We start from the raw sequence: 26,652 nt of genomic DNA on the forward strand, positions 1-26,652 counted from the left end.
CTTTACCTAATTATTCAATTCCACCTTGAATTCTAATGAAATCAGCAGTATACATTTAGGTTCCACGCAGGAGGGAGAGGATCTAACAACGGTCGATGAGGAAGGAGTTGTATCGGGCCGTGCCCGAGCAACAAGGGGATGATTTGACATAGTGAAAGGCTCTGAGGTGTAAACAGGCATTGATGCTGCTTAATTTATTTAAAACAAGAGCAATGCCACGGGTGTTGGTCTTAAGATTGGGAAGAAACTAGGAAATGATAAATTCACCCCTTTTCTTTACATGGGACAGTCAGCTCCAGCGTACGTGGCAATCAGTCCCGTTGAATCCTTCCCACGTGAAGTACATCATCCCCTCTCCGGTCATCAGGACACTGGAGCTGGCTTCCTTGCTGATTTTGAAGGAAATATATGGTTATTTTGTTCAAGGATATTGTATTTGGAAACCAAGCTTAAAGAAATTTGGTGGCTGATTTTGTTTCGATTTTGTGGCTATAGTTGGAAACCAAGCTTAAAGAAAGGGTAAATGTAGTTTGATAATTCCCCATTTTGTTTAAGAAAATCCATTTTTTGTTTATTAAAAAGTATAGGACCAAATCTGTTAGTTAATGAAATTCAAGAGGGTATATCCGTAATATCATAATACCGATATTCACGTCTCTACATAACCGTCCAAGTGTCCAACCCATCATTTTCTTCTTTCTTCTCCCAAATTCTCTCTTTAGAGAAGAAAAAATAAGATTAAAAAACAGAGGAAGAGAAACTAAGAAATCTTCTCTGTAGCTTTCATGGCGAGCGCCATTAAAAAGGTAGTGAAACTCAAGCAGATGGTGAAACAATGGAAGAATAAAAGTCTCCGTCTCCGATCCGACTCGGACTGTGACTCGGACCCTGTTTCCGGCTCGGCCCGTCGGATCCCTGCCGGTTTTCTCGCCGTCTATGTAGGATCCGAGAGGGTCCGATTCGTGATTCCGACCCGTTACCTTAACTTTCCGATATTCGTTTCTCTGTTAAACAAAGCAGAAGAGGAATTCGGTTTTCAGGCCCGAGGTGGACTCGTTCTGCCTTGTGAAGTAGGGTTTTTCGAAGGGGTTTTGAAGATTCTCGAACGAGATGAGCATAGATATCGTACGTTCGATTTGAATGAGATGGTGAGGATGTTTACTGAGGTGGGTTTTGATTCTTGTAAGGAAGGAACGAGTTCTCGCCATGGATTCACGCCTCTGTTGCAGAAAGCTAGGGTTTGAGGGGTATTTTTGGGATTTTAGGGTTTTTATATGTTCCTTGTTTTGTATTCTCTTTTTTAGGTTTAATGAAAGAAAGGGTTGTACATAGTAATGCAATTGGGTGTTTGGGTTTTCTCTCTTACCATCCATGAACCCAAATTTGTGGGTTTTAATGAGGTGTTAATTATTTTTTTTTTGGTATCTTGTATTATGAGGTCATGTGAATATATTTTGAAGATGAAGATAATTTGAAATTATGGAAAATTTCTGTTAATTTTGGCAGGATAAATTCCTGCCTTCTCATTATCAGTGGATTTCATTATATCTGTTATTTCCTTTTGGTATTGTTTTTCTTTTCCTCTTCTACTTCTTTTACTGTTCACTTGCGTTCCCTCGAAAGCAAATTCCTGGTAAACAGCTTCTTTTTTCCCACAAGACCTTGATCAGAATTCTGGTGTTCACTTGTTTTCAGGGAAAATAGAATTACACATATGGAATATTTGCAAAAATGCAAAAAATGACGTGGAAAAGCCCATTTTCTCACAAAAAAACACACGAATTTCGTTTCCTACGAAAACGAGTGCAAAAAGAAGGGCAAGCAGTTTCCCTAAAAACATTTTCCAGCACAAGTTAACAGTTTAGGGAAACTTTTTCCTGCAAAAATTCTCTGAATTTCTTTTCCTAATGCCATGTCAGATTCCCGAGAAAACAAGTGAAGGGAGCTGTAACTTCTATTAGGATGTTGGGAAATAATCTCTTTTCAGGAATTTTTCAAGAAAAATTGCAAACCTATTTAGCCTTGGTATTTTATTTTTCATGGAATATTTTTCCATAAAAAATATTATTTACTGTAATTTTGTTTTCCATGTATCCAAATACAGTGTAGTATTATTAGGGTTGGTTAGTAATTTTCTTTCTTCTTTTTAAATCTTATTTCAAACAACTAGTCAAGTTCTTTTATGATTAAAATTTAATGAGATTGCAAGGTAACTTTAGATTCATTGTGTCTATTTAGTGGTAGATTTGTGTGTTTTGATTTTAGAACTGTTGTTCTTTCTATAAATATCATCATCATTATTATCAGGACTAATAAAGCAATTTCGCTTATTTTATTCATTGAACCCTTGAGTTCACATCCATAGTATTTAGTTTTAAGTGGTACACTTGTGAGTCTTTTACAGGTAGGGCCCATTTGCCTAACCTCTGGGCTCATTCATTCAGCCATGTTTCAGACATAACATGGAAGTCATGATAAGTTCACTGATGATTTCATGTGTAATGAAACATTTCATGATAGCTTAAAGCCTTAAGGTTTAATTTTCCTTGGCTTCTTCAATGTGGAGTTTGTTTATTTCATTTATATATTTGGAAAGGGGTGGAAATATCATCTCCTCTGTGTGCTAAAAGGAGGTGGTTCCTAGAACCAATAGGTGCCTCACATGCGTTTGTTATCATCTATTCAGATGAGTCATCTAACCGAGAGAGCGAAAAAGGGGTATATTAGTCATTTACCAGAAAACTTAAAAAAGGTTAATGAGCACGGTATTCGTAGTCCTCCGGACGGCCGTATCCATTCTCGTCTAAAACGACAACGTCCACTTTCCCAGTAAATACCCTTAGGCAACGTTTGGATACCCGCAAGATTTAGATTTGGATTTAGTTAATTTCCAAATTAGTTACTGCAGTGCAAAAAATTCTGATTTTCAAATCTTTTCTGCGTGACATTATTTGGAAATCAATATTTGTGGCAACTTCCTTCACCGTCGCTGCTCCACGATGTTGCTCCGGCAGCAGCGAGACATCACTCCCTCTCTCTCTTTCTCTCTCTCTTAAAACATGTTCATGAAGATGATGGATGTATTTTGTATCTAAAACTCAGATCCAAATCAAAATACAAATGCATTAGGTATTCAAACCCCTTATATTTCCAATTATATTACTTCCCTCAAAGATTTCACCACCTTTTGACTCTCCTTCGAAATCTGTTTGGAGCGATTTTTTGGACCTTTGTGTTTATCTTCTAGACCCTTCTCTGCATCGTACGTTTGGCTTTCTTCCCATGTGTCATGGATTTTATCAATTTGCAGCCTTTCCTATTTAAAAAGGGTAATGATATATTCGCCCCATCCTTTTTACTTGGGATGGCCGCCTTTAGGCTCCATTACCTATAAGTAGTCAACAGGGAGGAGACAAACATCTATAATGTTTGATCTACCCAGGATTTACCTGGTAGAATTAGGAATGCAACTTGGGTTGGACTCAACCCGAACCGGACAGGTTTGACCTGATTTTGGTTTGCGTTGGGTTGGCATTACCTTGGGTTGGGTTGGGAAAAGGCAACCCGATTAAATTCGGGTTGGGTTAGGGTTGAGGCCTTGGTAACCAGATCCTAGCCCGACCTCCGTCCTCTAATTTTATCTTGATTTTTTTGGGTTATCATATTTCTCTGTTTGGATCAAGGTTAACCCGGCCTGATTTTGGTTAGATGGGTTGGGTTAGGGTTGAGGAAATGTTATCTATGGTTGGGTTAGGATTGGCCTCAACCCGATCCAACCCGCTCGGAGTTGCACCCCTAGGTAGAATAGTGATTAGTAGTGTTTGGTTGCCAATCTAGTAAAAGTAATGAGAGGGGGTGTCATTACTAATATATAGCAAGAGGAGAGAGAGAGAGAGAGAGAGAGAGAGAGAGAGAGAGAGAGAGAGAGAGAGAGAGAGAGAGAGCAAATTCTACTTGAGGAATTTCTTCTTTTTTGAGGATGATGGCATGGGAGATATAAGTAGGGAACATGGGTGCCACGTCATCATACAAGCATTAATTAGCTTTGAATTTTGTCTAGTTATCTATAGGGATTGTGGTGCTAAATTGGCTACCAAACACAATAAAAGTCACCAAAACAGCATTTTTCTACTTACTGTAAACATTCAAACTGGCAAGTCGCAGACATTTTTTCCCCCCTTGGTATGGACGGTCGGGAGCAACTGAACTAAAAAGAGATGTTCTTGTATGTTACAATTGCATGCCAAATATGAGAGAAAATGAGGAGGTTTTCGTAGTGCAGCCAAACAATGGACATGTGGGATCCCCGAAGAGCCCCTGTTCCAGCTCTCTAATTATGCATGACCAACGACCACATGTCTAGACTCTAGAATTGAATGAGATACTTTGCTTTTGAAAGGGACAAACCGTCTCATATTGATTTAATATTCCCAAGTGCCCACCACCAACACCATGTGGGACCCCGTAGGCCTTGTCTATGAAACTAATTATAACAAGAGAATAGATTTTTCAAGCACCTCCTATGAAACAAGGAACATCAAGTGGTATCATTGTTCTATCAGAGATAGAACAAAATTCTCAACCGGAGAATTTTGGAAGATTCTAGGGCCCGTGGACAATTATCTTGTCTAACCACTAATAGATCTTAACCATAGTCGAGAGTATACTACATCTAATGGTTAACCCCACATTCTCCCAAAGGAAGAGGGGCTACTTTACCCTGAACAGGATCATAAAACCTATTACTATGTAGAGAAGCCACTTTCAAGATTCAAGGTAAGAGGCACCTTTATTTTCCACATGGGACATGTACGGTTGATTGTGTAGAAAATCACGAGGCAACCGACCTAATCCCCAATCCGGAAAGGACATCCCACAAGGTCTACAAAAATCAGTGGTTTAATTTTTATTGGCAGAATCCTAATCAATGTATGATGGATCGTAGGGTTGCAACTTGGGTCGGGCTCAACCCGAACCGGACAGGTTCAACCCGATTTTGGCTCAGGTTGGGTTGGGTTAGGAAAAGCCAACCCAATTTAATTTCGGATTGGGCTAAGGTTGAGGCCTTCGCAACCCGACCCGACCCTAGCCCGACCTCTATCCTCTAGTTTTCTCATGGTTTTCTAGGATTATGCTTTTTTCCTCGGGTCAGGTCGGGTTGGGTTAGGGTTGAGAGGATGCTTTCTTGGGTTGGGTTAGGGCTGGCCTCAACCCGACCCAAGTTGCACCCCTAATGGATAGCCCATCCCGAAAGGACGGCCTTTATGTGTCTCCCATGCAAAAGACGGCCGCAAAATGCCTTTTTGTGATGGTCCCTAGCAAATCCCACATTTATATTGATATATTGGATGATGTATTTTGATATTTAAAACCATGACTCCACTTCATAAATAAGTGGTATAGATTGGGCATCTAATTTGCAATCAACTGCTAAATGCGACCAGCTGTGTATTCCTTATATATGTAATATAAGGGGGGTTTCTGAAATATTTTTCTTATATCACGAAGGGGGCGTCTAGATGCAAGGTATAGATCCTCCTCGTGTATCTTCCATTTTTATCAATAAAATTTAAGGTGTCACCCCAGGTTCTTAGATAAATTTCGAGTTAAAAAAATTTGCAATCTAAAAATAGTGAAGTGGGGAAAATCATTTCAAGAGCAATATTTTTGTTAAGGAAAATAGTCACTGTACGAATGGAACCCATTGCAACGTGCACGTATGCTGATCCTCGTATATATTTTTGTTAAGGAAAATAATCACCGGCTATTGCATGATAGAGCAGCCACACAGACTCACTTTTCAACAATTTTTTTTTTATATTCATTTAATTCATCTGAGGTGGCTGCACTCTCATGCAACACCCGGCCCGTGAAATGCCTTCTGCGATGGTCCCTAGGCAAATTCGTTACTGTGTGTTTGGCGTACCGTTTGAAATAGCGTTTAAAACGCAAAATGGCGTTTTGCCAAACGGCGTTTTCATGTTTGGTTGGCTAGATCAAAACGGCGTTTTAAACGGCAAACGGAGGTATTGTGTGTTTGGCTGCAAATGCCCCAAAACGGAGTTTTAGTGGTACCATGACCAAAAATGACATTGTTTGGTTGGTCTCAATGTAACTCAACTACTCTCTCATTAGGCCCAATATTAAAAGGTCATTAGGATCTCATTCAAATATTATTAAAATTAAACATCATTGCCAAAAAAAAAAACGGCTATACCTTTGGGGTTCTTCTCCTTCTTCTTCTTAACGGCCGGATTTGTCGGATTTGACGGACGAGTGGAGGCGCTGAGGCAGTGAGGCGTGAGAGGGTTTGCAACTTTGTAATGTAGATGAAGAAAGTAAGAAACTAGGGTTTCTTTTAATTCTTTTGTCTTTAAAAAATTAAAATTAAGAGATCATATAATGATATCAGCAACCCCTTGTTTTGAATTAAATATTAACAATTTAACAAATTTGTGTCATCAATAATGATATTAACACCCCCACTTTTTTGGTATTTGAAGTAACGCATAAAATTGCACGCATATACGTAAAAATAGGTTTTGGTGAGGACAAACATGTAAAAACCCACAGCCGAAAAACTCCGTTCAAAACGGTGTTTCAAACGGCATTTCAAACGGTGCCTGCGCACCCAGACACTCCCAAACGGCCGTTTGGCCCCAAAACGGTGTTTCACACGCCAAACGGTGTTTTAAACGATACGCCAAACACGCACCTAATAGACAGGAGCAATTTGATATAAAATGAAACAAGAGCAATGATAGACATAAGGGAGCCCTTGCATAAAGAGCCGCAGAAGGGCTCTTCATTGGATCCAAGTCATTTTCAGTTACATTTTAAAATTAGTTGAAAAGGTAAGTTCAGTAACATTTGATGACGTTGATCCAATCAAGAGCCCTTTTTTGGCTCTTTATACAAGGGCTCCCTTGTATCTATCATTCCTCATGAAACAATTACATAAAAGTGGTTCCAAGTTGCAATCAAATCGATAGAAAACGTCCAAAACAAATGCTATCAAAATTGGTTTTGTGGTCTAATGGTGTGGGCCATAAACAGTAAATGGTGTAACTATCAAAAATAACACTCACAAAAAGAAGACAATAAAGCCAAAAAGATAAAACTATCAAAATGCTATCGTCTTGATAAAGGAAAATGACAAGAACTCATTCCAGACACAGGCAGCCAGGCAGGCTTGTTTTGTGACTGGGCCCGTTAATTTGATGAGCCATCTTGAGTGAGCCCACTTCTCAATTATTGGTCTCCAGATGAGTTTTAAGTTGTGTTGGGTCTAGAGATGAGTCACCGAGTTTTGAAATGGTTGGTCTCGAGATCAACTACTAGCATCCTCAGAGATTCTTAGGCCATGTTTGGCAACACTGAAAAAATATTCATGGAATTTTTGTGGGCATAGGATGGGGAGGGAGGGAGAACTAGAGAGCGTGTGAGTGACAGGAGCATGAAAAACTCCTACAAATCAGGAAAACAAAAATCCAATTCTAAGTAATTTTAAGTAGGTATTAGTTTTTCACTAGACGCTCTCTCCATGCCCACCAACTCGAGTCTCTCTCTCCCCCCAGTCTTCTTGTACACTTGGGCCCACGATTATTCCATGGAATAATTTTTCATGGCTGCTAAACATGGCCTTAGCTTCTCGTATGCATCGACAAGCTTAAAAAAAAAAAAATCAATGTGGCAGAAATTGTATTTTGATATATGACTTGAAATTGGTAAGGTTTATAAAAGGAGTCCATTGAGATCTTTAATATATCTTCTAGCGTTCCACTTATTCCAAATTATCAATTAGATTGAGCTTATAGTCACGACCATGGTTTTAAATTTCGGTTTCGGAATGCGCTTCATCTCTCACTTTCGACTAATTTCGGCCGAAATGCGGTTCACCATTAAAAAATAATATTTTATTTAATACCAAATTTTGGCCAAAATTTCAGGGAAATGCTATTTATTTAGTTAAAAAATTGAGATTTTTGGGTCGAATTTCTCGAAATTTCAGACGAAATATTAAAAAAAAAAAAACGAAATCTGGTACCATCTCAGGTATTGCCGATTTTGGTTTATGTGTTGTCCGAAATTTCGGATTTCGGTTAAAATTTAAAAGTTAAAACCATGGTCGTGAGTCGTGACAAAAGAAGAGTTACATGGCAAAGGCGATTTTTATGATTTTGATGCTGGTTAGTGGAAGATTAAGTGAAAGGCAATAATGCGATTATAAAACATGCTTTCAAGTGGACTTAATCTCAGCCATTCACGTAAAAGTGAAAGGCTGATATTGAGGCGACGAAATTTGTCGCGACGGATGTGCAACAACAGTAACGGGCCAATCTCAAGCGCCCTTTTCCAAAAGAAAATTTCGTTTCTGGTCCGTAATCTCCACGTGGACAGAAATCGAAAAATCAAACTACAGTTTTCAGATCCCATAGCCGAAGAAAAACATCTTGAATTCTAAACCCTAGTTTTTCCAAATCCTTCTCTTTCTCTGCAATTCTCTACTCTTTCAATCAATTTCTATTCGTTTGTCTCCCAAATTCTCTCGTTTTTTCTTTAAATATTTCATACAACCTGTTGATTTAAGGTTTTTTAGTTCCTGTCTCATTCAACCTTGTGATTTCTTACAAATTCAGTGCTTTTGTTTGTTTTCATTATCTTCGATCTCAGATGCTTTGATCTTTAGCATCAGAGTTATGTTCTTTTAATTGATTTGTGATCTCTAGGGTTTTTGTAGCAATGGAGTTAGCTCGGAGCATTTCATGCTTATTACACACTCATAATTACAGTACTAGAAAGGGAAAATTTGGGGATTTTCACATTCATTCCAATTTTCAACAGAAACAGAAAGAATTATATAAATGGAGTAGAAATGTGTTGAATGTGAGGAGAATTGGGAAGAATTCTGAAGATTTTACGGGGGGAGAGTCGTTAGTTGTCAATGCAATTGAGGGAGGGACTGAGACAGAGACATTGGTAGTTGAAAAGCCAAGGTTAAGAGAATATGAAGTGTTTGCAGGAAGTCCAATGCCATTTGGTGCCACAGCTCAAGAAAGTGGTGTCAATTTCGCAGTGTATTCTAGCAATGCTTCATCGGCCACTCTTTGCCTGATCAGCCTCTCTGATTTACAGGAGGTAAATTGGTGTTAATTTGCATTTATTTTGCTATAATCTATCTCAAGCAGTATTAATTTGCATTTGGTTTGCTATAATCTATCATAAGCAGTATTAATTTGCATTTGGTTTGCTATAATCTATCATAAGCAGTATTAATTTGCATTTGGTTTGCTATAATCTATCATAAGCAGTATTAATTTGCATTTGGTTTGCTATAATCTATCATAAGCAGAATCATCCTCCTTACACCAGTATAGTTAGTATGATCCCTAAACCTCACCCAACTAGTTCAGTCGAATAATTCTTCTTATTTGAGAGCTTTGATGGCGTTCTCCACTGATACATGTTGCTTGGGCTCCATTATGGGCTGTTAGTAATTTATTGCAACTTTTTCCTTCATAATGTTTTGGTCCTACTACATTGTTCAAATTCAATACTTAAAGTTGGAGGCTCTTCTTGGGTGGTTCACTATATCTGTTGATGAATCTGTGTTGGATAAGTTGGTTGATTGGGCTTCCTGCTTACTTCTTTCTGTATAGACTCGATTTCCTTTTAGGTGGTTTATCTGTGTTAGCCTCGCATTTTGTTGCTCCTACTGATGCATTCTCTTTACCAATAGTAAGAATAAATTTGTTACTCCCCTCTATGTGAGGAGCATTCCATTGAATGGTGGTCGGTTACTCTCATGTTTTCAATTTGCTTCTTGCGAAGGAAAATGAAAATGCAACCGCACCTTTTAAGCTAACATTGTTTGGATTTGGTTGCCACTACAGAAGCTAGATGCTTTACCATTGCTGGTGAAACATGAAGTAATATTCCCCGCTCATAATTGGTCAATGAAAATTTTTCATATCTTAGAAGAATTTGGCAAAACGTTATATACAAGTTATCAAGTTTAGAATCAATGTTTATATATCAAATGAATGCTTTGGATCATCCAAACAATGTCGTCCCCCCTATGTTGGTGAGGTCTAGTTCATATAAGCTTATATAAGCTCTAGCTCACACACACACACACCATAAAATTTCTATGATTTATGGACACGGACACGAGTGTCGCATGTCGACATGGACACGGAGTGTCGGACACGGCAAATTCACAAAATTTAGAAACGGGGAATCGGCTAAAATACAAAGTATATGTAATCATGATTTGTAGATACGGATTTGTGTGTTGAGTTTCGACACACATACGAGTTGTCTGACATGGCTACATCTAAAAATTTAGAAATGTTGACATGTATATACATATAACATTACTGATTACTATCATAATTTGTAACATATAAATATTATATCCATTTAACGAACTAATAAATAGTAGAATTAGAACTATAATCTAAAACAAATAATAACACATTCATGAATTTAATATAGTTCTATTTTTCCCCAATATACAACGAGAAAGGGGGACCGATATGATACAATGTATATAGTATTCGTATAAGAGTTTGTTTAGGGTTTTAGGTTTTTGGGAGGGGATATAGCCGCAAACATTAGTTAAAGAAGAGCTAAAATAAGAGTTTATTATAAAAGAAAGCTTACTAATAAAGGAGGTAAACACAATGTTCAATAATAAAACTGAATGTCACACTTGACTCGGTACGAAAACATGTTCACACACCCTCATTAAGTCTCATCACCTATAGAAATACCTTTAGAAGTGTCCAAAGGAGTGTTGACACGTGTGTCCAAGTGTCGCGTGTCGGACACGGCAGGACACACGTGTCGGCAATAAATTTAAAGTGTCAGCTAAATCATAGTAAAATTTTCAATGCAACCATTTGACTGTATGTGCGCGCGCACGCACACACACACACACATCATTAATTTTTCAATGCAACCATTTGACTGTATGCACACGCGCGCGAGCACACACACACACAACCATTTAACTGTATGTGCCAAATAATTCTTTTCATCGTTTATGCATCATAAAGTAATTGAGTTGACATATCTAACGACAAATTGAAAGCTATTAAGAATCCATCGTAAGTAGAAAAGAAGATAAAACCTACTTAAACTATATTGAAAATTTAAATTTAAATGCTAAATGTTACCATAATCATAACGACATAGTTTGCCAATTTTCCTGACAAATGGAGTCTTATAGGGCCTACTATTGACATTAGCATGATGTTTCAGTCTCCTTGAGGCCTGATCTTGGATATCATTGGACCTTTGTTTTTGGCTGAGTGATCCTTGCTGAATGATGGGCTCATGCATGGACTTTGCTTGCATAAAAAATGGATGCCTTTCTTAAAGTCTATGAAATGGCTAGAAAATATCCTACAATAATTGAAATTATCATGTCTTACTTAGGTGATATTACTGTCTCGTAGTTGGATCTGAATCCTCCCTTGTGTATACGCTCTTTAATTCTGTATTCGTATTAGCTACCAAAAACTTTTTTCATTTTTTTTGCTGCAGAATAGAATGACACAGCAGATCCAACTCGATCCGATGGTCAACAAGACTGGAGATGTTTGGCATGCATTTCTTAAAGGTGATTTTGTGGACATGCTATATGGATACAAATTTGATGGAAAATTTTCTCCTCAAGAAGGGCATTACTATGATTCTTCTCGGATTTTGTTGGACCCTTATGCTAAGGTTAGTTTCGTGTATAAATGCTTCTTTAATTACATGCGATCTAGTTAATATGATGCCTTATGATGTTTGGTTCTTCTCATGCATCTTTGGCGAGCTAGACTATTCAAGTCCCTTCACACTTTTGTATTGTTTTATTATTTATAGCTTCTATGCATTTTTCCTTGCATGCTTACCCTACAACACTCATAACTAAATCTTCTTTTATTTCTTTAGGCAGTTATAAGCAGAGGGGAGTATGGTGCCTTGGGACCTTCAGGTAATTGTTGGCCCCCAATGGCCGGCATGGTACCTTCTTCTGACAATGAGGTATTATAGAATTATGAAAAATATAATTTCTTTGTTGTTCATATTTTTATATTTCATTCTCATTTCATTTCCTCTATGGTTAAGGGTGGTTTCATCCTTTTTATCGTTTGTCTTATACATTAAAAATTTGATGAGAATGGTCCTCTTATTTTCTGCACATTCCTGTTTTGTTAGTTTTGGTCATACATTCATCTTACTTTTGCAATATTTGATGTTTTCAGTTTGATTGGGAAGGAGACTTACCTTTGCGTTATTCTCAAAAAGACCTTATAATATATGAGATGCATATTCGTGGGTTTACAAAGCATGATTCAAGTCAAACTAATTTCCCTGGCACATACCTTGGTGCAGTGGAGAAACTTGATCACTTAAAGGTATACACTTGCTAGTAATGTAGTATTCCTTTTGAGGCCTTGATGAGAAGCTAGTATAACTGGAACTTCATCTTTTTTGTTTACTATATGTCAATTTTCATTGTTCCTTTCCTGAGAAGATGAGGAATGTTATAATATCTCCTTGGTCTGTGTTGCAAAACTAAGAAATTTTAGTTCACAGGGAAGCCAGTTTTCATGTTTCTTTCAGGCAAGCAACAGTATAGTTTAAAAAGATACTAATTTCACATATCTTGAAATTCAATCCTTGTAGAAATATCCATTTTTAACATTTACTTGGAGTTTCTGTAGGATTTTAGTAAGTTAAAAGTAACTGTCAAGTTATATCGATTCATAACTTTTTAACTGTGATGTGATATTGGGCCCCTTCTATTAAGACTTAAATCCTGCTTTGCTGAAAGCTTTATAAATTACACTGATTACTTTCCCAGGATTATGTCCATTCTTCTTGAATGCATATAGTTGGTGAATAAGAACTTATGACATTTCCTACTTTTGTGCTTCACATGCTACAGGAACTTGGAGTCAACTGTATAGAGCTAATGCCATGTCAGGAATTCAACGAGCTGGAGTATTTCTCTTATAATTCTGTCCTGGGTGATTACAAGTATGTGGGATCAATCATTAAATGGAAGTTCTTATCCTGAATAATTGCATAAGTGTGCAGATAGTCATGCATCAACATTGACACTAGTCAATTCATTTCAGTTACTTGAAACTTGCACGCACACGGGAAATCTCATAACTCAATCCTCTTCTATGTCTCCCTCTTCACAGCAATGTTCCAGAGTAATGGTTCTGGAGTCCAGGGGCCTCTAAAGTTCCCAAGAAAATTATTATTTTGGCCAAACTTTAATATGTATCCGCTATAATATTCACATGCCTAGTTTTCTCTTCCTCATCCTAGGGAAAGTTTGATAAGGAATTTACTGTAAACTCTTATGGTTTGCTAATCTCTTGCTCTTTCATGTGCACGTTGACAGCACAATCGGATTGTGGAAAGTCAAAGTGGTTTTTGTTAGGCCAAACGAGTAGGATTACAGTTCAAGTTTTTGACACTGCTACATATGTGGAAAAGGGTTCTTCAACTGGTATAGGATGTAATTGATTTTTTGTTCCAGGATGAACTTTTGGGGATATTCAACTGTGAGTTATTTTTCACCGATGATAAGATATTCATCTGCTGGCATACGTAACTGTGGTCGCGATGCAATAAATGAAATCAAGATTCTGATTAGAGAAGCTCATAAACGGGGCATCGAGGTGACTGCTAACTAGTGATTGTGACATTCTTTTCTGATCATCAGTTGACTTTTTTCCTTGATTTTATTTTGCCAGGTTATCATGGACATTGTTTTCAATCACACAGCTGAAGGGAATGAGCAAGGACCTATTTTATCATTCCGAGGTGTTGATAATAGTGTTTACTATATGCTTGCACCTAAGGTATCGTTCCTGATATTTTAGTAAGTTCACTCTGCTTTCTTACACAAACGATGAACATGTAAATCAAATTTTCCAAGTGTGATCCTTCCACCATGCAAATAACAATTGATTTATGCCTTCTTTTCTTTAAAAAAAAAGGTTCTACATTGAGAACTGCATCTTGAACTGTTTCTTTGCACTAATTCATTTTGAAGCTTTCTTGTCTTGATGCTTTTTGGATGCAATCTTGAATCACTGGCTAAACAAATGCAGCTGATTCGATGTTTCTATAGGGAGAATTCTATAACTATTCAGGTTGTGGCAACACCTTCAACTGCAACCATCCTGTTGTACGGCAATTCATATTGGACTGCCTAAGGTAGATTCACAAGATTTGCATCCTTAGCTCTTTAATTATAGTCATTTGGTATAATTTTACAAATGGTTGTACTGTGTAACTATCATAGATGGATATGCAACAAATATTGTTTATTTGGATATTTTAAAATTTTAATTTAGCAAATAAATTATTTCATTGAATTTGCAGTTTGACCCGAGTCTTTAATTTCTAATATTTGGAAGCATGAAGACTAAGCTAAACAGACAATAATCATGCTTAGCTAAATTAATGAAAATTATAAAACATATCTTAAGAGGAAGGAAAAAATCAAAGGCAACGACAAAGAATCAAAACTCTCAAGGAGGAAGATAATCAAAGGTCTTCAACACCTCTCTACTAACACCTTCCCATGCTAGCCTATCCGCACCACAATTCTTCGATCTCTTCACGTGCTGGAAGACTAACCTTGGGCTAAATATTTCAAAGCTGCGGATGGAAAAATAGTTTAGAGAATTAATCTTGCTACTATTGAGTATTGACATCAAGAATCTGTAAAATATTTTCATGTCACAAATGATATTTCAGACTAACAGACTAGGATTTTTCTTTAATGTTTAAGAAGTTATTTTTAAGGTGGGGTTGGGGCAGTCTTTCTCTATGAGCTAGGTGCAACCTCTTGGCTTATGCTTGTTCTCCTGGGATTTAACTTCTCAGATAAAAGCTTTGGTTCTTTGACAGTGACCTGATTCAGCAGACATCATAGGTTTCGCTTGCTCAGATCTGTCATCGCGGTAATTTTTTCGACTTGATGCACAGTGCAGTTGGGTGCATTCTGGTCATGGAGCATTTTGGGTTCTTTTATTAGGTTGTAGATTTAAGGGGGCGCGGTATCTGATCTCAAGCTCAGATAGCTTATCTGAGGTAGCCACTATAAATACGCCATCTCCCATGTTGTTTGACTCATCCAACCCATTCATTCCATAGAACCTGACATAGATAGGGTGTTCCTAAGAAACCATAAGAAACCATCTCCATACAATCATCCTAACCATTCGATCTGTAGACGCACAAAATGGCCCATTTTCTAGACGTCCATTTTAAACCTCCACAAATCAACGGTTTGCATGTCCTATGGAGATGGTTTCTTAGGGACACCCTATCAGCCTATCTATGTTAGGTCCTATAGAATCAATATCTAACATAACCCAAACAACATAGGCACCCACCCTATTTAGGATAATCTATCTGAGCTTGGGCTCAGATACGATTTACCTAGATTTAATTGCCTACCTTGTCTCATTCAGAGTTCAATTTCATAAAAGGAGATGAAGACCCTCATTAATGGTTAGAGAGATAGGAGTTACTGCTCCAGAGTTGGAACAGAAGAATATATAAGAATGTGATAACTCCTTTCTAAGCAACATTTTTTAAATCTTCTTGTCCCATATGCCCATTCTTTTTATTCATGCCTTTTACCAAGAAAGATTGCATCAGATTGATCTTGGATACCAGCAAGACCTCGATGAATGTTGTCATCCCATGGGAGAAGGTTAAAGCACATACATGTAAGATGTTTGGAAGATTATATTTGCAGGAGAAACAGACTAAACAAATTCTTTTGTACAGGATACAATTCCAGAACGGTACTTCTATTGTCTTGGAAGACATGGTTACATATCTCTTATCAATGGAAACCTTTTACTTTTGGCAAAGAGTTGAGCTTGCATGGATAATATCTGGAATAAATTAACCAGTTGAGGCACTTTGAACGGTAAAGAACATTTCAAGAAGCTTCAGAAAGCATTTTCAAGCTCAACACCATTTATAGAATGATATAGGATGTGATAAGAGGTTTGGAACTGTCATGGAGAGGTCTAGCTTAGATGAATGAGTACTTATCCAATATCTCGAAAATTCGATGAATCAAACTCAGAAGCTTCTTTTAGGCCCCTACGCATACTGAGACTAGTGTGGTGCTTGTTCCATATGTTATGGATACCTTTTCTTTATTTATGGGAAATTTTCAATAACAGATGTTACCTTTCTGAATGATACCTTTCAGATTTCCAATCTTTAGTGGTTATACCATTATTTTCTTTCTTGGAACAGATGATTTATAACCCTTTTTCTATTTCTCTCATGAAACAGATATTGGGTAGTGGAAATGCATGTGGATGGTTTTCGCTTTGATCTTGCTTCCATCATGACCAGGAGTTCCAGGTTGTCTGTCATACTCTTACGTCAATGATTATCCCTTCTCTTTATCCAGCTCATAAAGGATGCTGTTTTTTTCTTTCAAAGTCTGTGGGATGCAGTTAATGTATATGGGAATCTAATAGAAGGTGACTCGCTGACAACTGGCACCCCTCTCGGCAGCCCTCCACTAGTTGATATAATCAGTAATGATCCAGTCCTCCGTGGGGTTAAGGTACTTATGTTAATTGGTTTTATTTGCCTTGCATGTGGAGTTCCTTTTTCTACAAAGTGAAATCTGTAACCGATTGAATATTAATACTCCTAATTTTTCGCAAGTAATTTGTAGCTACCCACATTAAGTGCATTGCTGTTATCATTTTTCAAAAGGCTTAATTGAGTTCTTCTGTCTTCATCTGTTAATCAGCTTATTGCGGAAGCATGGGACGCAGGAGGCCTTTACCAAGTTGGTAAATTTCCTCATTGGGGTGTTTGGTCAGAATGGAATGGGCAGGTTGGTGTTCATTTTATTTGTTTCATTATTTCATTGATGGTCTCATGGGAGTGAAATATGAGGAAGCATGCATGAGTTAGATGCCTTCTATCTGATTAGAATTTAGCAAAGTGGATGTATGTAATTGTTTTTGTAACATATCCTTCCTATTAAAAATGGATCCTTCATACTCTTCTTCTTGTAATTATTCCCTACTTTTGATCTATTTATCCTATTTCTTCACTTTTTTCTTTGGAAAATTCCTTTTAATGTTTTATCTATTTTCTTTATCTTTCGAACGACAAGAAGATCTTCATGTTCTATGTTTTAATTTGTACACCTTAGTATCAACTAGTTGATGTACTTAACCGGTTTCCATTGATTTTTTTTCAACATTGATTATCATAGTTGGGGTTTTGCTTTTTTGAGATTAACACAATTTATTAATTATTAACACAATGTATTAATAAAAGAATGAGTCAAGTGCTATTTTAAGTTTTAAGACTTGACTGGTTATCGAACCAGTAAATGTCTTTCATTTTGATTGGTATGTAGGGCCAAGATAGTGCTTAATTTTTCTGTTTATTGGACAATGAGGAAATATTTGCATTCTCTGTAAGCTTCCCAATGTGTTTCTTCTATAAATTTTCAGTACCGTGACATAGTGCGGCAGTTTATCAAGGGTACAGCTGGATTTTCAGGAGCTTTTGCTCAATGCCTTTGTGGAAGCCCAAATTTATACCAGGTATGCCTTTCCCATGTGTGTGATGATAACTTTGTTGGAGCATATTTGTCGCGTCTCAGCTGCACTGTAACTGTTACTTGTTGCATTTTTATTATTCTTGACTTGTATATCAACTCCCAAATATATTCCAGGTGTTTTTCCTCTTACTCTTTCCCCATGGGAGATGTCTGTGCCAACAGTGCTCTTCATTTTATTTCTATTTGTAGTTTTCATCTTGAAACATAAATTCCTCACCTTTCTCTTCATTTCCAGAACTTGTATTTGACATATTGCGTGGTGTTCAGAATACACATATTTCATGGTGGTATAATTATGAAATTGATATGTGATGGCAAGTAGACCTCTTCAGTTCCCCACCCTTTTTTTTATTGGACTAAGAGAAGAGAACACGCTTTTTTTTCTTTTTAAATCTAGAACGTTTCTCAATATTTGCTGAATGCTGATTCTGGTTTAAATATTTTTATTGGTTCCAGGTTTGATAAAATAAGTAAAATTATCATGATACAAATTTACGATCATCATTGTTTTAAGGGCAAATCTTATATTTGAGAATGGCACGTTTTACTTATTTTTAGGGGCTAGACCATTGGCATGATTGTTCTGGAGACTGAAAGCTTCACAATCTTGATGATGGCGTTGCATTTGGCGAGGATTTGATATCTCCCACCTGTTTCCTTTTCCTCAATTTGCAGCTCTTTGCCTCTCAAAACCATTTCAATTGCAATTGTTCGTGAATCGTGATTGGAAATCAGATCCAATTGTTTGGATATTCTCCTAAGACATTAGTTGGCAAATAATTAATTTCAGTTTTAAGTTTTGGATGTAATATAAAACTGCTAGGCAAAGCAATATGAAAGCAATTAAATAAACATGCATAGCGCAATCTAAAATTTTGTACGACCATCACGAGTCTTAAACTTCATGGTACCATCGTAACTTTAAGATATCAACATTTTTTTCATCTTGGAATTACTTTGGGGGCTTTAGAGGGAAGAATAAAGGAAGTCTTAAGGGAATTCATAATGCAATTCAATTAGACCCTTTGCAGCCCATGTAATAATCATCTGTGCTTTTTAAGAGCATTTCTAGTTCAATACTGATATATATTTGAGGATATAGAGGATCTGGAAATTCTTAAACCAAATTTACTTGAACATATGCATCCCAGTTAGATGGACTCTTTGTCTGCATAGATTGTGTAAGTTATATTTTAACTGGGCTTATGTCGGCTACATAAAGAAAGCACCTATGGTATGTATTAGGATTTATCCAGGCTGCAACTATGCTGATTATAGCTTATTCGAATGCTGATTCAGAAACAAGAGCTCTTTTTATGTCTTCAATTAGCTAAACTACAGGGTATCTGGTCACTATGTATTGACGGGGATTCCCTCCTGCTCATGCTTCAGAGAATCTAAGATCATTTGATTGGAATCTGGCTCCTGTAGTTTTGGTTTGCCGTCATATTCTATCTACTTTGACAACTAGAAAGTTCAACATGCTTATTGTGAGGAGAATAAGTTAGCAGACAGGGTGGCCTGTCAAGCTATTAAGTGTAATGAGTCGAAGACTTAGACTCCAATGCTCCTTAGGAGCTTGAGTAATTTGGGAATGATTAAAATGGGTCCTTAGTGAGAATCTTGCTTGTTTTGCTGCTTCACTTTTTTCCCATTACCACAAGATAAAAAGCTAACTCATCTGTCATGAAGCAAATGTATGCAGAGAATCAAAGAAATGCCCAGACAATAATTTTTTTTTTTGCTGTAAATGCACCTGAGAATGTTATAACATATTCACAATATGCCAAACCACTCAGAAACTTGATGCAGGTATACCGGAATGCAAGACGTTATTTAGATTTTTCATGAGACTATCTCGTCTTTTCCAACACATCTCTTGATTTTACTCATCATTTGATGCAAGTGTAACTGGAAATATCAGTATCTTGTACTGAACCTGTTTGGTTTCTTACAGCACATCTCTTGATTTTACTAATCGTTTGATCTGAATTACAACTGAAAATACTTGTATCTGGCATATCATGATTTCTTTTTTCTATAGTCAACTGTAGCATAGATCTACAATATCTGAGATGTTATAAATGTTACATCTGTGAATTTTATTCTAATTAAAGTCCACTCTCCTCACCAATAGCATGAATCAGGAAGGAGGAAAACCATGGAACAGTATCAACTTTGTATGTGCACATGATGGATTTACTTTGGCTGATCTAGTGATGTATAATGACAAGCATAACTTGTCAAATGGTGAGGACAATAATGATGGAGAGAATCATAATAATAGCTGGAACTGTGGACAGGTAAATCTTTGTACTTGGGCCTTCTGTTGATTCTTCAGATATCACTGAACTATCCCATTTGTCATCCATCACATGTCATAACTGTAATTGATCATTGCATGTCACTTGCCTCTCAATTATAATTGTGAAACGACCAATTACTCCAAAAGCTTAAGCTGTTGGAGATGGCGTTATTTAATCTTTTATACTTTAACACTCCCCCTCACATGTGGCCCCTCTTTTGGGTTGGCCATTACCCGTGTATTTTTAATATCAAGGAGTTTTGAACCCAGGACCTTTGCTCTGATACCATGTGAAACAACCAATAACTCCAAAAGCTTAAGCTGCTTGAGATGGCGTTATTTAATCTTTTATACTTTAACAATAATGATACTTTTTTGCACTTTTTCTTTCCTTTCACATCGACAACCTGAGAATGGGTAGAACGCAGATTCTGCTTATGCAGTAATTTCAACATACAAGATGATTTAACTGCTTGTATTTATTTTGGTTGTTCACCAGTTATCTTTCTGGTAATCATATTTTATGAACATGATACTTTGAATCTCCTGATACAAGATGATTTAACTGCTTGTATTTATTTTGGTTGTTCACCAGTTATCTTTCTGGTAATCATATTTTATGAACATGATACTTTGAATCTCCTGAAAGATCAAAATATCTTCAGAGAAAAAGCTCATTTTAGTTTTGGTCTATTTCAATATGTCCCGTTCTGATTGGATTGTGTTAATTTTGTTTATTACGATTTACGAAACATCTTCATCAAATTCTTATTGTTGATCTTGTTTGTCCACTCTTTTATTATTGGAATTGGCTTTGCACATATTTTTCAACTCCATTACTGTTGCAACTTGCAACTCATCAGAGTTTCTCCAGTCAGTATTTTTTTTTCTCCAGTCAGTATTATACAGTGGAAACTGTACTCAGCAAATGTTCTCCTCAATCAATCTTACTGACTTACATGCAAACCTCTAAACAAGTTACCCTCACATCCAAGTTTCTCCCCAATCCAAGCTCTTAATATTGATCTTATGTTTGTTTTTTCAACTCCATTATTGTTGCAACTTGCAACTCGTCAGAGTTTCTCCAGTCAGTATTATACAGTGGAAACTGTACTCATCAAATGTTCTCCTCGATCAATGCTACATGCAGACCTCTAAACAAGTTACCCTCACATCCAAGTTTCTCCCCAATCCAAGTTCTTAATATTGATCTTATGTTTGTTTTTTCAACTCCATTATTGTTGCAACTTGCAACTCGTCAGAGTTTCTCCAGTCAGTATTATACAGTGGAAACTGTACTCATCAAATGTTCTCCTCAATCAATGCTACATGCAGGCCTCTAAACAAGTTACCCTCACATCCAAGTTTCTCCCCAATCCAAGTTCTTAATATTTTGATCTTATGTTTGCCTGACAGCAATCTGTGCAGTGCCATATTACTTCTTCATCTGCATATTGGGAATTTAGATTTTAGAACAACCAGAAAGTATTTTAGAACAATCAAAAAGTACTTTGCAAACGCTTGAGTTGCCCAAACAAACTGCTTTTGATAGACAAATCTGATGCTCAATGGACTAAACCATGGATTGCTTTTAGATTCAACAGAAATATTTCCTGCCTGTGCTATGACTATGAGATATTGCAGAAAAATGATCTTAAGTGTGCGGGTAATAATTTATATATTATATGTGAGAAAGAGAACTTACCATGTTTTAACACATCATGAACATTATTAAGAACAAACCAGGTTAAACGAAATGCCATTAAAAGCTCTGTATAGGAACCACTCTAATCTTGGTACAGTGTATCCCTTCAGTGGCCCTAAAGATGGCTTTCAAATCATTAGGGAAGATGACCAGGCACATAAACAATATTTTGGAAATGGCAGTTTGATCTTTTATGTAACTGACTGGACATAAATAGCATTCTACACAGTATACCTGGTGGTTTACAGAATAGAGGAGCATGGCTTTGAAGGGATATCTAGTTGATCCTAATGGCAATGAGCCAATCCTTAGCTAAACGAGGTTTATGGTCATGAATGTTTCAAAAGGTTGTTGTACTTCTAGCATCATGAGGAAAACAGTTGTGTACAACCAACTGTTCAACAGAAAATGATGATAATGCCCTTCTCTTATTTGACAGACAAAAAGTAAGAAATTCCTAACACATCCTCCATAATGCAATGCAATTCAAAATCTAATTCCATCTTAATTGGTAATTGTGAGATATGCAATGGAAAATTAACACAGATGGCAGGGCTAAATGTCTGTCAGCCAGTCCCCAAACGCTGTTTGTCGTTGTTTTTATCCTCAGCCACTGTCGCATGCTTGAGTTAACTGTCATGCCTCCTAGACCAACTGCTACTGCTGAATAGGTGATGAGATAGTTTGGCATTTTTCAACCTAATTAGTTTTCATTTCTCACAACAACTCCATAATTGTCATTGGCATGGATTTATCTAACTGTCTGTAGATTAATGTATTCTGATTAATGAATTCAATTCGCTTTATGCATTTTGTTAGTTGAAATGCTTCATAATATAGTTTTCTTCGATGATTTTAGGAAGGTGAGTTTGTAAGCCTACCTGTGAAGAAATTGAGGAAGAGGCAAATGCAAAATTTCTTCCTCTGTCTCATGGTTTCCCAAGTAAGAATTTATATTTTGACATGTCACATCCTCTTCTATCTATATTTGAACATTAGCAGAAAGACTCTTTTGAATTGATTCCTATGCCTTTAGTTATCACAGGGCTATAAACGTTTCTTTGTTCTCTTATTGTGAAAATTTTCCTGATCAGGGCGTTCCTATGATTTACATGGGTGATGAGTATGGACACACGAAAGGAGGCAACAACAATACATATTGCCACGACAACTATGTGATCCTCTACTCCCTATTGCCAATCTCGTGCAAAATTACTAACAAGAATTAATTAGAAAAATGTTTGTTTTAACTTATATTTATATTTGACTGCAGGTTAACTACTTTCGATGGGATAGGAAGGAAGAATCCTCATCTGACCTTTTCCGATTTTGCCGTCTCATGACAAAATTCCGCCAGTAAGTACTACAATGTAAAATGTTTTACTGCTTACAGTTTTGATCTTTTTTGTCATATCCATCTACAGATAATGACCTATCTTATGTCCTGTAATGATTGACAGAGAATGTGAATCTCTTGGTTTGGATGACTTTCCGACAGCAGATCGGCTACAGTGGCACGGTCACTTGCCCGGGATACCAGACTGGTCAGAAACAAGTCGATTTGTGGCATTTTCTTTGGTAAGTTTATCCATTCTTCTTCTTCCTTTTTTTTTTTGATGACATAGGGTATCCCCACCCCAATTTTTAGGGCAGGACTATTTCCTATGGATGTGGGCAATCACCCGCTTATCCATTCTTCAATTCCATGATTTTATTACTTTTGTCTAGGCTTCATTATGTCTATGGCATGCGGAAGATGCATGCCTGGCCAGGTTTACTTGGTTATTGGGAAAATGGTTAATTTATCTTCTATCTTTTTCTTCTTCTTCTTTTTTAATTTTATTTTTTATGATTATATAGTTCTAGTGTTATGTTATTTAGTGAATAGAATTTTCTCATGCTTTTATGGACTAATTATCTGGCAAGAGTAGGTATGGCACCCATCTCAGTTTATCCTATATGTGGAAAAGTAAAAGCAAATTAAGACAAACTGACATGCTGAAACATGCTTAAATTCATGGGTGTCAATACCAATTCCCATATTTATATAGTGATATATGGGGAAATGATATCCGCTTTCTCTTGTTTAAATAGTGACATTCCTCACTTTGTTAAGCATTTCTCTGATTGGCTGTTGATAGATTTTTAGAAACTATAGCAGTCTTCAACAACTAAGTGGAAAAGTGTAAATAAGGAAAGGAGTTCCATTATTAAAATGAGTGTGAGTATCATATCCTTATGTATTAATATTAATTTTTATGAAACATTAATATCTTTTTGCTCTTGTGATCGTTTTTTAGTGTCTTATGGCGTTGCTTCTTGTCTATCTCATATTTTCTGTCACCCCAAAGTGTATTTTTAGTATATCATCAACTCTCTGCTGTGATTTATACATGTATAAATGTGAAAGCATCAGACATTTGAATTGAGATATCTGAAGTGATTACCCAGGAAAGATCTGTTTAGTTAGGTGATAGTATTGGAAGATACGTTGCTACATAAAAAATTAGTTCATAATTCGTTGGATTTAAAAGTACTGAAAATGATTCCATTAGGGCCATGTTTGGCAACCATGAATTTTTTTTTCATGGAATATTAGTTTATCCAATGGTGAGCGTCGTTCGAAGAGGAAGAGACCTGGGAGGTTGTGACTTGTGAGTGGAGAGGTTAAGAAAATTCTGAAAAACAAGGAAAAAAATCTACTCAAAATATGATTTATTTTGGCTACTGATATTTATACTACTGTTTTTAATAACTGCACAAACTAAGCTTGCCTTTTCTTTTTTAATTGGTTTTTGAGAGCATTTTGGGAACTGTAAGAACCTTTGGCAGCTGTTTAAATCATAAACAACATGATGAGTTAGTGAAATTATAAAAAATGGTAGTCCCAACATTAGTAGCCTTAATTCTCAACCTCTCATCACACATGCCCTCTTATGTCTCCTCCTCCGTTGCTGTGCCCACCACTATCTTTGTATAGTCATGTTCTCATATTTTAGCTAGTGGTTGGTCCCATAACTCCTGACAATCGGATGATAATGGGATTCACACATACTGATTCTTTGGCACATGCATTTCACATAGGATTTTCTGTTCCATACTTCATAGATTATACTAGAAGACATGGAATAAATTTTGTCCAAATAAACTATGCTCAATTTGTGTTTCTGGGTCCTTGTTCTGTAGTTATGACTGTATAGCATGCCCCAAAGATGTGGAGTCTTTTAACTGATCCTCTAAACTGTCTGATGTGTGTAGATTGACTCGGTAAAGAGAGAAATCTACGTCGCCTTTAACACGAGCCATCTACCTGTCATGGTCATGCTGCCAGAACGCCCGGGTTATCGATGGGAACCCATGGTTGACACCAGCAAAGCCGCACCATTCGACTTCCTCTCCGACAACATCCCAGAAAGAGCCACGGCCATCCAGCAATACGCTCACTTTCTTGACGCTAATCTGTACCCCATGCTCAGTTATTCTTCTATCATCCTATTATTGTCTCCAGACTCGTAGTTATAATCTACAAAAGCTTTTATCAGAATTGCACCTTTGGCCCTGTCCTCTGTTCATTATTCATGTATTATTTGTAAATCTAGCAACAGATGCGCTTCAGCATCCCTTTTTGTTTGTCTTAGAAAAAATAAGTATATAAAGTAGTTATGTGTAGCAAATAGAAAAAAATTCCAAAATTTTCGTGAAGTATTCTCAAACATTTCCCAACTTTTTTCAATCATTTACATTGCCAATTTGCATCGAAATTGAACTTTGCAACTCTGGATGTGATCTCAAAGACTGCATACTCTGCTACCTTCAGATTGTAGGACTTTCAAGGAATCAGGGGTGCAACTCGGGCACCTTAACCCAACCTCGCCCAAGCCTCAAACCCGTGGAGCATCAACCTGAACCAATCCGCATCCAAGTCATTCAACCCGGCTAACCAGATTTTCCAAAATGCGGCCAGCATGAATTCAAGTTTTAACTGGGCAGCATTCCCTGATCACCAATCAAGTTTAAAAATATATTTCTCATGCTTGTTTTGAGACCCTAATCAAGCACAAGCACAAGCACATTGGCCGCATCTATGCAGTAAGAAACACACAAAGGGATGAAGAGAAACCAGGGAACCCACTCTGAAACGGACCTGTATCTGTCTGTTTTACATGAGGCTCGTTGATCTTCCACCGATGAACTCCTCAAAATACCAGGCCAGTGCTCAACATCAAAATATGTCCATTTTGCCCCAATCTCAATCGAAATCGATTCTTCTCTTGGCCAAGGGAAATAAGGATTTTATAATCCAGGATTGTAAAATGCTGGACTTTACCAGCCTACAACCCGTAGTTTTTAAGCTAAAACCAGGATTGTGCATTTCAGGATTGTAAAATCCAGGTTTTAACTTGTGGATGGATTTTACAATCCTGGATTATAAAATGCATGCATCCAAACAGCCCCTAGTTTTGGTGGAACCCAAAACGAGGCCTATCATATCAAGGGAGTAGGATCATCCAAAAGTGTAGACTTAATTACGTTAGAGTGGGATCCAAGAAGCTGCTGTTGAGAAAGTGGGTAGCAACCACTTTCATGTTACCCTTTTTCATCAGAATTTATGTGCAGATAATATCAATCAATATGGACCAGATGACAGATCTTCCCAATGGATAAGAATATCTGACTTCTTTTCTCCTCTTCAACCAAAGTCCAAAGAAAATCAACATTTTCTGAAAATAATTAAGCCATCATACCCTTGAAAATGAGAGAAAACTAACCTGAATTCCTTCCAATTTTCCTCCTTCCCCAAAATCAAATGGATTCCAAGATTTTCTGGAAGAGTTTAGGAAGGAAAACTACTTCAAAAAGTTCCTACTTTTTTATACACTAGAAAATATAAATTGAACCAAGCCTATCCATTTTTTTTACCAAGAGAGACCTTCAATTTATGATAATATATCTCTAAAATAACCACAGTCATATCATTTCCCTATAATTTTTGGAAAT

The 26,652-nt window shown here is 36.9% G+C and overlaps 1 protein-coding gene and 1 pseudogene across 3 annotated transcripts; both read left to right on the top strand.

Annotated features, from left to right (window-relative positions):
- Positions 1–710: 710 nt before the first annotated feature.
- LOC143851114 (protein SMALL AUXIN UP-REGULATED RNA 51 pseudogene) lies at positions 711–1,487 on the top strand (annotated as a pseudogene).
- A 7,036-nt stretch (positions 1,488–8,523) lies between these two features.
- On the top strand, positions 8,524–25,369 carry ISA1 (isoamylase 1). Of its 3 annotated transcripts, none has more exons than XM_077360000.1 (19): positions 8,524–9,138; positions 11,551–11,733; positions 11,947–12,039; positions 12,261–12,413; positions 12,947–13,038; positions 13,415–13,462; positions 13,553–13,694; positions 13,770–13,877; positions 14,150–14,235; positions 16,345–16,416; positions 16,498–16,624; positions 16,817–16,903; positions 17,535–17,627; positions 19,792–19,947; positions 22,514–22,597; positions 22,749–22,829; positions 22,928–23,010; positions 23,115–23,232; positions 24,913–25,369. In XM_077360000.1, the coding sequence occupies exons 1-19, from the start codon at positions 8,743–8,745 to the stop codon at positions 25,168–25,170; spliced, it is 2,460 nt and encodes an 819-aa protein (XP_077216115.1). In that variant the 5' UTR covers positions 8,524–8,742; the 3' UTR covers positions 25,171–25,369. The 3 variants fall into 3 exon arrangements, with proteins under 3 accessions (XP_077216115.1, XP_077216116.1, XP_077216117.1); XM_077360002.1 differs by having other exon boundaries at positions 9,000–9,138; positions 11,556–11,733; XM_077360001.1 differs by lacking the exon at positions 13,415–13,462.
- Positions 25,370–26,652: the final 1,283 nt, after the last annotated feature.

This window comes from Tasmannia lanceolata, unplaced genomic scaffold, assembly GCF_043159265.1.
Source record: "Tasmannia lanceolata isolate RefF3 unplaced genomic scaffold, GAP_Taslan_0.1 ptg000018l, whole genome shotgun sequence".
Classification (NCBI taxonomy): Eukaryota; Viridiplantae; Streptophyta; class Magnoliopsida; order Canellales; family Winteraceae; genus Tasmannia; species Tasmannia lanceolata.

What these genes read in the sequence shown, in the direction of transcription:
- ISA1 (XM_077360000.1), top strand. Translation starts at nt 8,743, where the DNA reads ATGGAGTTAGCTCGGAGCATTTCATGCTTATTACACACTCATAATTAC. An exon ending in TCTGTCCTGGGTGATTACAA is followed by an intron (nt 13,039 to 13,414) that starts GTATGTGGGATC and finishes GCACGTTGACAG; the next exon opens with CACAATCGGATTGTGGAAAG. An exon ending in TCTGTCTCATGGTTTCCCAA is followed by an intron (nt 22,598 to 22,748) that starts GTAAGAATTTAT and finishes TTTCCTGATCAG; the next exon opens with GGCGTTCCTATGATTTACAT.